The sequence below is a fragment of the Centroberyx gerrardi genome, unplaced genomic scaffold, assembly GCF_048128805.1.
Source record: "Centroberyx gerrardi isolate f3 unplaced genomic scaffold, fCenGer3.hap1.cur.20231027 Scaffold_76, whole genome shotgun sequence".
NCBI classification, from domain to species: Eukaryota; Metazoa; Chordata; class Actinopteri; order Beryciformes; family Berycidae; genus Centroberyx; species Centroberyx gerrardi.
The window spans coordinates 20,984-34,677 of record NW_027605212.1 but is presented as its reverse complement, the minus strand read 5'-3'; the positions used below and the strand labels follow the sequence as shown (position 1 = coordinate 34,677).

The 13,694-nt window shown below is 42.7% G+C and overlaps 2 protein-coding genes across 6 annotated transcripts; both read right to left on the bottom strand.

Moving 5' to 3' along the window:
• Window positions 1–613: 613 nt before the first annotated feature.
• On the bottom strand, window positions 614–2,516 carry sptssa (serine palmitoyltransferase, small subunit A). Its single transcript, XM_078282329.1, has 2 exons — window positions 2,368–2,516; window positions 614–787 (listed from the first exon to the last, which is right to left on the bottom strand). The coding sequence occupies exons 1-2, from the start codon at window positions 2,468–2,470 to the stop codon at window positions 684–686; spliced, it is 207 nt and encodes a 68-aa protein (XP_078138455.1). The 5' UTR covers window positions 2,471–2,516; the 3' UTR covers window positions 614–683.
• A 799-nt stretch (window positions 2,517–3,315) lies between these two features.
• eapp (e2f-associated phosphoprotein) lies at window positions 3,316–9,512 on the bottom strand. 5 transcript variants are annotated; one of them, XM_078282331.1, is made up of 6 exons: window positions 9,382–9,512; window positions 7,977–8,185; window positions 7,116–7,220; window positions 6,140–6,254; window positions 5,705–5,833; window positions 3,316–4,838 (listed from the first exon to the last, which is right to left on the bottom strand). In XM_078282331.1, the coding sequence occupies exons 1-6, from the start codon at window positions 9,459–9,461 to the stop codon at window positions 4,514–4,516; spliced, it is 963 nt and encodes a 320-aa protein (XP_078138457.1). In that variant the 5' UTR covers window positions 9,462–9,512; the 3' UTR covers window positions 3,316–4,513. The 5 variants fall into 5 exon arrangements, with proteins under 5 accessions (XP_078138457.1, XP_078138458.1, XP_078138459.1 ...); XM_078282332.1 differs by having other exon boundaries at window positions 7,986–8,185; XM_078282333.1 differs by having other exon boundaries at window positions 7,116–7,217; window positions 7,986–8,185.
• Window positions 9,513–13,694: the final 4,182 nt, after the last annotated feature.

Below are 13,694 nucleotides of genomic sequence, written 5' to 3'. Positions count from 1 at the left end.
AAACCAGAGCTGGCCGGGAGAAATGGAGAAAATGGCCGAAGTGTTTTGGAATCCGCCGGCCGCTGAGAGTCCCGCCCTGAATAAAACTCTGTAAGACAACAATGGTTTAATGTCCCGTTGGAAGACGGTGACGGTCCAGTCAGACGTCACCTAATTATACATTTTACACTTTCATACCGCATTTTCTAAACGGTAAGGTGCGCTGATTAAAACACTCGCCGCAGGCACAGGAGACAAAAAAAGAAACAAATAAATAAAAAAAAAGAACACCACATGAAACCAATCGAGCTTAAATCCAGCGCACCTTCCGGCTGTCAATCATTTGAAGACTTTGTGCTAAGCTCCGCCTCCAAGCCGCCCGCTCCGCTTCCCCAAACGCGGCTCACGCTCCCGTTCAGATGAGCGAAGGATGATCGGTCCAGTCCGGGAAATGACATCCAACATGGCGTCTCAAGACGGCGTGTGGGGGCGCTGCCTTCACCAGCCCGCAGCAGCCCAGGTGGGTGGAGGTTGGACCACATTGAATTAGCTTTGGAAAGGGGGGGGGGGGGGGGGGGGGGGACCTCCACCTCGACGCACCCCGGACCCAGGAGATGACAGACAGACAGGCGGGGCAGACAGACAGGGAGCCAGAGACAGACAGGATGGGCAGGTGGGCGGGGCGGGGGGGCGGAGTCACCGCGTCACTGGACCACCTCGAAGTAATGCAGGATAGCCATGATGTGCTGCGGCATGAAGACGTAGCCGGTGTACACCGCCATGCCGGCTACTGACACCAGCAGGGAGTCTGACAGACAGACGGTTAAGGAAGGACTTGGAAAGACAGAATAATTCAGGTTTCAACTGTCCCAGGACAAACAGACCATAATATCTGTAGGGATTGATACTGCTGTTGATCAATGACTCATTGATTAACGTACTTGACCAGCTGCTGAGATTTCTGGCTTTTAAAACGCACTTTCTGGCCCGGACGCTGTTATGGAAGAAAAACTCCCTTCTATGGCAATGCAACACCGACAGCAACCAGACACTGACGGCAACTAGGGATGCGACAATATATCGAAATTCAATATATCACAATACAAATTGCAATGTCACATGGCTGTTAGACTCTTACTGTTGTTAAATTGTTGTTTACATTCTAGCAGCCAATGCTGTTGCTAGAAAGATTTGTGACTCAGAAATAAACCTAATTCTGCACATTCAGACTTTGTTGTCTCTGGACTTTTATTTATTACATCGTATCCTGGTTGTATTGAATCCTGAACCACATGCCACGTATCAAATCATATCCTGAGACGAGCAGATCGTCCATCACTAACGGCAACCGGATGCTGATCACAACCAGACGCACTCCCTCTGGTGTAGCTTAAGCACTTAATTCTCTAAATCTATTCCAAACTAACGACGTTGAAACATCAGCTGATTATTACACTTCCATCTGATCATGGAGGCTTCAAACTTTCAAACTGTCTCTCCATTCAGACACACTGCAACTACAAGGAGCACAGATGCACTGCCTGTCTTAGGTGCAATGAATTATGGTCAGTGTAGTTCTCTCTCTCTCACGACCCTCAGGTAAGTAATGACACACAAGCTTAGGGTGACAACTGTTGGAAGACAATACATCATCTATATAATGTGACACTGTCCATGTTGTTGGACTATCACAGGTCACATTTTCAGAAAAGCATTAATATTTTGTTTACTTACAAGTATGTATGCTGTGACTTTACCTCACAAAGAGCTTTCACAAACAGTCTGGGTAAACTCAGCTCAGCCAACAGATCACATGACAGAAGAACAGAGGCTGTCTTTGCTTCTGGGCTAACGCGTTAGCTAGCTTAGCCACGGTGCCTCCCGTTCTGTCCTACAGACGCCTCCAGGCTGAACTCCATTTAAAAATCTAGCTGTTTAACGCCGCCTTACTTATCGGCAGCGGTACATAACTAGAAGAACATAATTCAAGACCTAAAACGAATCATTAGGGAACCATTTCAAATTCGGCATGCGTCCAATACTTTAAGCGGCACTTATTTTTTGATAAAATGTCAACTTTTACAATTAGTTCACCTGTAATTCCCACAATCCCCTTCCATCAAAACACCGTGGTGGGCGGTAGTGAGTAGCGAGCAGTTTGAAGCGATTCGGAAAGTTGAGATTTTAATGAAGAAATGGCTCACTGGTGGTTTATATATATATGCCGAATTTACCAGAAGCCCCTATCGATTTGTAAAATATCCTAAAGTTATGTTCTACCAGGTAAGTACGTTAACCTGGCTATGCTAACGTTAGATAGCTAAAGTTAGCATTCCGGCTCGCTTTGTTTAAGTCAAGTCAGAAGTAGTTTCCCAATGGAAAGGATACTGAACACCGTCCGCTCCCACGGCTCCAGCATGTAGAGCGCCGTGACGAGCAGGTACTGGTAGTAGAACCACGACAGCTGCTTCCAACAGTCACCCAGAGCCATCTTCTTCTCAACTTTCTCACAGGCTAATTTATTTTCTTTCCTCGTTTTTTTTTTTTTTTGCTTTTCTTCGTGGATAATTTCCTGGTGATGTGTGACGTATAATCACAAGGTGCTCCTCTCCAGCCAATCACAGCTCCGCGTTGTAGGGCACGCTAAACCAAGGGAGTTCCTACTTCCTGGTGGAAAGTGCGCACTTCCCCGGAAATTTCAAAATAAAAGACACGTCGCAACTAACAGAAGTTTATAATATGAAGTGTATGACGACATATTTTCAGTGTATTTGAATATCATTCTAATGACACATATAAAGCTTTCTATTTGTTAAATTTTCACTTATCTCATACTGCATATATTTCACATCTTTGGTATATTTTTAGATCACATATCACATTTAATTTCTTTCAGTATCTACTTTCATATACACATTTTTCTTGTTTTTCCAGTATGTACTCCTGGTATTATTTTGCACAACCTCATAATTTTATTTTTTTAATCCTTTCATACATTTCTACTTATTGTGTTACATTATTGTGTTGAAATTGTCAGACGCATTTATACTGGGGTATAAATATCCCCCATTTGCCATATACCTGTTTATAATCTACTCTTGTTGTGCTGTATCTTGTTTACTTCTGCACTGTCCAAATTTCCCCACAGGGATCATTAAAGTTTTGCTCTTATTATATCTGAAGTCAGGCCTCCTGAGAGTTTTCACATGTGCTGAGAATACACATGCTACACTACACCTGGACATACTGTACATCCACACAAAATACTGAATCCAAACAATCAATCAATCAAGCAACACTCATTTTTAGAGAATATCATTTAAATGACAAGGCAGATAATAACAGAATTAATCACAACTTTTGGCATCAATGCTCAATTAACTCTGAAATTAAAAACAAGCTGAGTGTCTCTCTGAGTAAAAAAAGTCAGGAGAGCTCCAGTAAACCAAATAAAAAACTACTAGCTGTACAGTTTCTCCCTCCAAAAACCAAACTTTTACGAGCTTTATTACGTTACTGTACACTGTGTGATGAAATGCATTTAACACACTGTGTGCCTCCGCAGGTGTAATTCTCCTGTCCTTACATCAGTATAAAACTGGATTTACAACAGAACAAAAGGAGGGATGCATTTCCCAGAAGCATCAAGTTCATCTTTGATCCGTTCACTTACAACAGAGACAAACTTGGTTTTGGGAAACTAGTATATCTGATGACATCATTTCAAGCCACACTCGGGAGCCAATCAGATCTGAGCATGTCGACTCTACTGAAATACGATTCCTTTAACCTTATTGGTTCTTTTCTTTTGCCTTTGCAGCATCGCAAAACACTGAGCCTGTCACCGAACTGACTGAAATGAACACAGAATATGAAATCTTAATGCCATACGGTTTCATTACGGTGTTTCTTCCCATATTTAAGTCCCAAAAATGTACTCGCATCACACAGAGTGTGTGTGAGCGGCTGTGGTAGAAAAGTGTGTTCAGTTCAGCTCAGTTCAGTTCAGTTCAGTTCAGTTCAGTTCAGTTCGGTTCAGTTCTTCGCAGTCCAGGATCAGTTTCCTTACAGCAGCAGAGTGACTGATGGTGCGTTCACAGTCTGGTGTACTGAGCTGCGCTGTCGCCAACAGAGCAGGAAGTGCTGCCAGCTGGTCGTCATCAGGTCGGTTGCAGCAACTAATAAAAGTCATACTGTCACAGCTTTGTTTTTGTCTTGTTTTTATTTTGTTTGGCAATTAACACACTTCCCGTCTCTAACTTTGCCGTGTTCACTTCACTGCTGCATGCTTCAGCTGCAAGGAACTGAACTGAACAGACTCGTCGCACTTCTCAGTCTCTAACACAGAAGGCCGGGGAAGAGTGTAGTAAAACGGTTTGATAGTAAATAAAAAAAACTCAAAAAGCAGTAGCGGAAGACCCGGTCCGTATCAAAAACTGCAACTGAAGGTCGGGAACTTTTCGAAGACCCGGAGTGCCGATCTGAGGTTTGAGGGCCGGAGACACTCAGACCGAACGGCTCGGTCCTGCGTCTGTCAGCAGTGGCTGGCCAGGATGTTGAAGAAGTGGTAGACTTCCTCTTTATCGAACACGGCGACCTCGGTAGAGCACTCGGTGCACTGGACCGGGTGGTAGACCTCGTCCTCCTCCATCCCTCTGGGCGCCGGGTCGGGAACCTCATCTGCTGCTGCTGCTGTTGTTGTTGTTGTTGTTTCTGTCGTTTCTTTCTGTCCCTTCCTCCTCTTCCTGCTCCTCTGTTTCTTCTTCTCTGGCTGGGTCTTGTAGCGCAGCACCTCGTCTCTCTTCACGGTGCAGTTCATGACGAACATGGCTCGGTACTGCGTCCGGTACTTATCGTGTCTGTGGGGAAACAGCAGCAGGATTTTAAAGGTTCAACTCCAAAACACTTTGTACGTTTTGAAAAGTAACTGCTGACTGAAATTTATCCATCAACATTTCAACAGTTTATCAGAGAGATTAGTCACTTTCCACTTATATAAAAACTTTGTACTTAACACTTTATTAGGTACACCTCCCTGTATAAAGCATGCAGACAGGGTTGTTGAGAGGTTCAGTTACTGTTCCACTAAATTTAATTGGGAATAGAACTGGGGACGGGGCGATCTGTTTCTCTCCTGATACGATTCAATACCTGATCTGAGGTTCAGGATTCAATCCAAGCAGGATACGATGTGATCAATAAAAGTTCAGTGACAACAAAGTCTGACTGAGCAGAATTCTGTCAGACTCAAATCTTTCTAGCGATGCCATTGGCTGCTAGAAGGTAAACAAGAATTTAAAAATGTCATTACAAAGTGACAATAATATAATTTGGATGGAGAGCTTGTGAAACTGTGATGGTCAAGAGTCTCATTAGTGATTACTACAGCAGAATAACATGGAGCTGATATCACCATTCATGTTCCTGACAGCAGAATAACATGGAGCTGATATCACCATTCATGTTCCTGACAGCAGAATAACATGGAGCTGATATCACCATTCATGTTCCTGACAGCAGAATAACATGGAGCTGATATCACCATTCATGTTCCTGACAGCAGAATAACATGGAGCTGATATCACCATTCATGTTCCTGACAGCAGAATAACATGGAGCTGATATCACCATTCATGTTCCTGACACAACATACGGACTGACACATTTTTATATTGTGATATATTGAATATCTACACATCCCCAGTTTGCAGGCGGCCTCTCTCACCTCTGGCAGTCCAGGCAGAGCGTGGTCATGCAGGCGGGACAGTTGAGAACGGCGTCGCTGCTCGGTAAACCGTGAGCCTGACCGGGCCGCGACCGAACCCCCGCCGCCCGCCGTCTGCCGCTGTTGTACCTGAGCAGGACGAGAGCAGCGCTGCGACATTACGGCAAAAATGATAATCCTGATTATTTTTGCTAAAAATTGTGAACACTTTCTTTTTGTCTCGGTGATTTTGAATGATTTTGTGACGTTATATGTTAACATATGTTTTCATTTTTCACTTTTTTCAGTGCCATATTTCCCAAAGTAGCAGCAGCTAGAAAGTCCTGTTTTCACTCTTACTCGTTTTCATAGCATTCCTAATTTACAATATTTAAATAATAAATCCCTAAACTAATAAAACTACAAAACACCGTAAGTCTCTGAGGTGTTTCTTACACCCTCCTCCTGGCGTCCACCCAGGCCTGGTCCCTGTCGTCCTCGTCCGGGTCGTACAGCAGCTCGTCATTGGTCGGTATCGTCCGCTGGCTCCGCCTCCGACCCGTGGAGCTGCCTGGGGGGAGGGAGGGTGGGGGGGGGCGAGGTTTAACGAAGAGTGACATCTACTCTTACAGGATAAATGTCCGTCACACACAATATTTTACACTGATTGGACTGATTGGCCTAAGGGGGAAGGTACAAAGTCTGTTTAGTTGTTACTGATTGGCCACAGGGGGGCCTGCAGCGTGTTTTCGTCTTCTATTAGGAAGCTCGTATCTACTGACTTTCCTGTCCAACCTGAACGCAGCATCAGCCCAGTGACTTGTGATTCAGGATCCAGAGAGGCTGCAGTTTAAATGCCATTTTTGAGACCTGATTTTTAAGACGTGATTTTATAAGATCACATTGCTATATGTTATGTGATTGTGTCCAGACTACGTAGAATTCGGATCACAGTGCAAGTCCGACCACTTTAAAGGTCCGACAGAGATGTGAATTCTGATTTTTGTGCATCCAGTCATGTGATTTAATGCATCCTGCCATGACCAGAAGATAAAGGTCCCATTGAAACAATAAGAGTAACTGCAGCCAGAGTAAATCATGCTGACAGTAAATGTTACCATAGCATTTAGACATATGTCTTTTCAAAAGGTCCTTCACATCACCTTCTCCTCAAATCGTATCCTCAAAAAAAATACCTCCCAGCTCTTCTTATTTTATTCCTTTTTCTAGCACTTCTCGTCTATCATACTAACCATTCTATGGTCAGGAATATTGTGTGGGTGGTGTGACCTCTGACCCCTGACTTCCTTATTGTTGGTTTCTTGTAATATTGATAATCTAGTTGAAGCTCATTCTGCTGTTGACCTCACTGGAGGTCTGTCTGGGTTAAAGCGTCAGCTAAATGCCGACAATGTAAATGTAAAGATCTTACTGGGTGTGTCCTCCTCCTCCGAGTCGGAGTCGAAGTAAATCTTGTCGTACAGCTGAGGTTCAGGAAGTCCAGAGGTTCCGCTGCTGTTGGTTCCTGAGGTTTCTGCTGGAGAACCAACACACACATCATCATTATGGGTTTATCTCTCTCCAGCCCGCTGCTGAAGCTAAAGGACACACACAGCAGCATCACATTTCCAGATAGTCAAGTATTGCATTCTGAGTTGGTGAATGATTTGATTACGTATTTACTGTATAATTTAATATTCATGAACATTAGTTAATGTTAAGAGTCCCATGGTCTAAATGCTGTTTCAGGCTTTTCCACCCTGACAAGAACAACATTTATGGGCGAACACTGAATTCTTGGGAGTTTGGGGGCAAGAAAGTGGTACCCCAGTTCTCTGAACAGTCTGTATATTCATGCACATAGCAGGTTTCACATGGCAGTTATACTAAAACAGTGAAGTAAACAGTATTTTCTGTAGTATTTACTGTCTGAAAGCTGAACTGAACAGTATTTTCTGTAGTATTTACTACCTGAAAACTGAAATGAATGACATTTTCTAGTCAGTTTTCATAGCCAAAGCACAGCGCCCAATTGCACCATCTGCTGGCCAGAAGCAGTGCTGCAAGCAATGAGGGGAATACTGGCATCATATTGAGTAAAGCAACGCTGAAATTCAACATTACATTGACACAACTTCAGCTAATGTTAACAGAATAAAATCAATAAACCTTCTCTGTAATGCTGACTATACAAACACACAAATATCCTGCCAGAAACCCTGAATAGTCCCATTTCGGAAAGGAATATGAAGAAGCATTCAAACTGCTGATCTGGAACGGGACCTGGACCCACCTGACCCACCTGTCCCACCTGTCCCTCCTGCAGGCACCGGCCCCCAGGTTCCCTCCATGGTCCTGATGGTGGAGCTGAGCTCCGCCTCCATCTCCTTCTCAAACTCATCGCCGCTGGACGACTCGCTCTCCCCCGTCAGATACTCTCTGATCAGCTTCCTCTTCTGGTCCGGAGTCCCGTTCAGCAGCACGTCCAGCTCGTCCTCCGAACTGAGAGAAAGAGAGAGGGAGGGAGAGAGAAGAGAGAGAGAGAGGGAGAGAGACAGAGAGAGAGAGAAACAGAGGGAGAAAGAGAGCGAGAGGGAGAGAGAGAAAAAGAGAGAGGGGGGGGGGTTTCTGTTTTAGTGGTTCTCTATTATATATTTCTTTAAATTCTACTTTCTTCAGGCCAGGCCATCATCTAAACTGAGAGAGAGGTTTCCATTTTATTCTTTTATTCTGAGCTGAAAGACAGAGAGTTGGTTTTTTTTCTGGTTCTGTTATGTTTATATTCTCCTTTACCTTCAGGCCAGGAGATTTATGCAGCAACACGTTTAGCCCCAATTCTCTCTTGTATCTAGAGAACGCCACACCAAGCTCCATTCAAAAATCTTGCTGTTTGGTGTGGCCTTGCTTATCAGCAAACATACAAACCTGGTAGAACCTAACTTAAGATCTTTTCTGAATTGTTAGGAGTCACTCTTCAATTCGGCATACATTCAAAACACCAAGCAGCACTTATTTCAATCAAAGTTAACATTTTAGCATTGGTTCACCTCTTATTCCCACAATCTTTCTCCACCATGAACCAATTCTAAAAGTTGAAATTTTGTTGGAAAAAGTGCTGCTTGATGCACTGGATGTAAGCCAAACGTGGCTCCTATTGATTCCTAAAAAGTCTTAAGTTTCTATTTTATTCTATGATGTTTCTCTATTTTCCTTCTTTTACTTTCTGCTCTATCTTCATTTCAGGAGTGCTAGTCAATCAGCATATCCAGGTGTAAAACAGCGAATAATCATGTACAAACGACTTTATTTATTGCAATATTCAGGACATAGTATGGTTAAAGTGTATAAGAATGAGTAAGGAGAAAATGAATACATGAAAAAGCATGAAGGTAACAGCAGTATTGAAGATTAGCAGCAGCTAACAGAAGTAGCAGCAGAGTAAATCAGTAGCATGGCTAGCTCTATCATCAATAATATCAATCCCGAGTGATAACATCACTGTTTAGAGAAACATACTGCATCAGAAACCCCATTAGTTTGTGTTAACCTGTGTACTGGTTACCTGGATGAGAGTGTTCAAGTGTTAGAGTGTTTGTTTACATGTTAGCATGCAGCCGGCTAGCCACACGTTAGCCACATGGTGCTAACTAAGGCTAAAGGGTTTTGTAAAAGAGTAACAGCAGCTGGAGTTTCTCTACCTGCTCTCCGCTCGCTCTTCGTCGCTCGGCTCTTCGATCTCATACGAGTCAAACTCCTGAGTTTTATTCAGCCCGTTCATCTTTAACTGTTTCAACAGGCTCAGTATCTACAACACAGTGTTAGCATCAACCATCACCAAGTAGCAACATGCGAACATATAGGTGACGTTGCTCCTTCCGCTTCCGGTGCAACGGGCTCGTCAAAATAAAAGCTCCATATAAACACCTCTATTACTACTACTGCTACTACTATTATTACTATATACCACTACAACTACTACTACTACTGCTACTAGCCTACTACTACTACCACTACTACTACTACTACTACTGCTACTAGCCTACTACTACTACTACTACTACTACTACTACCACTGCTACTAGCCTACTACTACTACCACTACTACTACTACTACTACTACTACTACTACTGCTACTAGCCTACTACTACTACTACTACTACTACTACTGCTACTAGCCTACTACTACTACTGCTACTGCTACTGCTACTATTACTACTACCACTACTGCTACTACTACTACTACTACTAGTAGCCTACTACTATTCCTACTTCCACTCTACTAGCTACCACTATTACAACTACTACTAATGATAATAATAATAATCATTATCTTTTTCTTGCACTTTTCACTACAAATAAGCATCATTTTGCCAGATGAGCCTTCATGATAGTGTGCTAAAACAGTTTGTGTCTCCAGATTAGATGAAACTTTAATGATCACCTGGGGAAAATGTGTCATTGCAGCAGCAATATTGAGCAAATACAGAGTATTAAAGATGATAGAACAAACAATTACAACAAGGGGACATATTGGGAATACTACAACAAATGCATAAATAAAGATATACAATCCTCAGATTTGAAAATGTTGGCCCTTGAATAAAATGTTAGAAAATTTGTAAAGAGTCCACAGTTGAAATCAAATGTAAGCCAGCCCTTAATATATAATTTTCTAGCCTTAAATTTATAATTTTCTCCCCTGTTCTCTTCCATTTCTTTACTTAGTCTATATTACTATGAGTCATTTTATCTTTCTGCTTTAATGTAATTCTCTTTTTTGAGTTTTTTTTGTTGTGTGTTTTTGAGTACCCTGAAAAATCTGAATTATTATTATTATTATTATTATTATTATTAATAATAATAATAAACTGAGAGAGAAATCAACACTGGAAGCTGCGGCCATTACAGTAAAGCAACACTAGATGGAGCCAGCAGATAAGCGATGCTGCAGAGAGGCCGGGTCCCGACACACTGAACCCACCGTCTCCTCTGACCTCTGACCTCTGACCTCTGAAGAGAACAGAGAATTTCCCTCCAGGGATAAATAGAGTATCACATTATTAGGTTTCTTCTACTTTTTTGTCTATTTTGTATTTATTTATTTTTTACATTAAATTTTTTTAGTTGTAATTTTTTTTAAATGTAATTTTTATTATATTTTTGAGTCCTATTTTTTGTTCTTTCTATTTTTTGGGGAGCTTTCATTTAATGTGTCATAGTGTGGCGTTGTGAAGTCCTTTGAGACTGTAACTGCTGATTAAAGGCTACACAAATAAACTTGAGTATTATTATTAAATATGTTATCATGTTTAAAACCTGAAGAGAAATGCTGACGTTGAAATGATTGAACTACACATCTTCAGTGTCACAGTTTGGCTCAGCTTCATTTCCAGGGCCAAAAAAATCAAAATCTGGAGCAGAATTAGAAGCAGAATCACTTTTATTCAACAAGAAAATCAAATCAGGTCCAGCTCCAGAGACAACAGGTGCAACTCTGGACCTTTGACCTTTGACCTGAAACATTAGAAGACATTCACACAGTACAGCCTGCAGAAGAAAACCCAACAGCACCTTACATACAGGCAGACAAGACGAACTGTATGAGACTGAACATGAACACACTGAGTTCACACTGAGAGCAGCCAGTCAGCGTCGGGGAACTCGGCTGCTGATTGGCCGCTCAACAAGCTTCGTCTCCTCGGCTGAGCTTTTCACCGTCATCGCCTGTCAACAGCCAATCAGATTTCCTCGCTTCTTGAACAACAGTTCTAAATGGAGGAGAAGTTGATTCCACACGTTCAAAACTTCAGTTCTCTCCAACTTTTATTTTGAAAGACGACAGGAAGAAACGTCTCAGAAGCGAAGCCTGGAGAGCAGCTGATCCATCGTTGGAGTCGATGGTGAGAACAGAAGACATTTTATTGAGGTTTTTGTTTATTTTTTATTAATTCTACCTAATTAGCGCTTGCCAGCTAGTTATGTCGACTCATTAAAAGGACGTAAAGTTATGAAAGTCGACACAAAGCAGCAATAAACACATGATCTGCCTGTTCACAACTTTGTAGCTGCAGATCAATACATAGATGCAGTCTGACCCTCTGGCCCCGCCCACAATCTATCAGAACAGAGTGACTCATCAATCGAGTCGATCACAGTGTGAAGGCAGGGTTCATTTCATCATAATAAGTGTTTTTTGTTGCGTTTTCTCTGCAAAACCACAAATATTTTGTCTGTCAGCTGCCTGTCAGAGAAACTCCAGATGTCACTGTTGCTGTCAGCAGGTCAGTTCTTCCCCTGTGTCTGCACACACACACACACACACACACACACACACACACACACACACACACACACACAGAGGCCCTCGCTACATAAATAAATCCATAAAGAATGAATGAGAGCAGCCGCTGCAAACCTACTGGTATATTCATTATCTTACTGGTTTAAACTGGTTTGTGACCTCGGACAGAACCAGTGGCCCCGAGCTCGTACTGGGTTAGTCTGGGTGTGTGTGTGTGTGTGTGTGTGTGTGTGGGGTGGGGGTCAGATAGAGACCGGCCCTGCCTGAAACTTGATAAAACCAATATGTAATCAGTATGTGTGGATATGAATATGTGGCTACAGATTTGTGCAATATCTTCCTTTTCTATGTATTTATATTGTTAATATTGTCAAATTGAATCATTTTCATGCTTAAAAATGCAGAACATTCAGAGAATTCAGTGTTTCCCTCAGAATCTGCTTCTCTTCACGGTGAAAATCCTCTGAAACTTCATTTAGAGCATCATGGGACTCTAACACTCTCCTCATATAGTTACTAATACTGTAAGTGGACACTGGTGAAAATGTCTCATTAGAATCAGTTCAGGTAAAACACTTCCAATACACAACCAGGGAGTTATTGATCAGTTCTCCAGCCATGCTGCTAGCAAACACACTGTCAGCTAGCATGCTACAAGCAAACAGCTAACCAGCCAACATGGGAACATGCTAATGAATCAATATGAAATCCAATCAAAATGTCTCATTATCAATTCAGACTAAGGGCTTCCAGTAGACCATAGTATTGATCAGTTCTACCATGAATATGTAATAAATCAAACTGATCAGATCAGAGGTGGATATCAGACCAGATATCAGGCTGATCCTGACACACACACACACACACACACACACACACAGAGTCTGACGTGTTTCTCAACTGAACAAGCGAACAAGTGGTGTGTGTGTTTGTGTGTGTGTGTGTGTGTGTGTGTGTGTGTTTTAACGTGTGTATTCACCTACCTGTACCGCTGCTACCTGTTTGTGTTTACATGTCTTCTTCCGTGTTTGTTTGCGTCTCACTTTGTCTGTTTGTGTGTGCTGTTTGTTCCTGTCTTTTTCTAAGTTTGTCTTCTTTCAGTGTGTGTGTGTGTATGTGCGTCATAGTCTGTGTGTGTGTGTGTGTGTGTGTGTGTGTGTGTGCGTAGCGGTAATGTGACATTTTCGATTCCAGGTGTGACATCTCGTTCCCCTGACAGCCTCTCTGAGAGACACTAAACAACTCCTCTGTTTTTACCTGCCTCCCACACACACACACACACACACACACACACAGCACACACACACACACACACCTACCGTCCACCTCTGTCGCAGCTCTGCCGCTCGACAAGCTAATTTAGCCAATTACACACAGGTGTGATGCTAATTTCCCCGCGCTCCCAGCTAGCTCCTGAAGGAGATAAAAATAACATAATTACACCCATCTGTCCCCAGGCAGGCTCTCCCACTGGGTGTCAGCTCCACCGCCGCGCTCTGGCAGGAAGGAAAACACACACGGCGCTGTGGTAAAAAGCACTGTTGGCTTTGATAATGGAACAGAAGACAATGGGCAGCGTGTGTGTGTGTGTGTGTGTGTGTGTGCGTGTGTCTCTGTGTGTGTGTGTGTGTGTGTACAGGAATCCAGGCTACAGCTACAGTTGCTTTTTCTCCTCTTTGTTCGAAGCTTTCAATGGATTTTTCAATGAT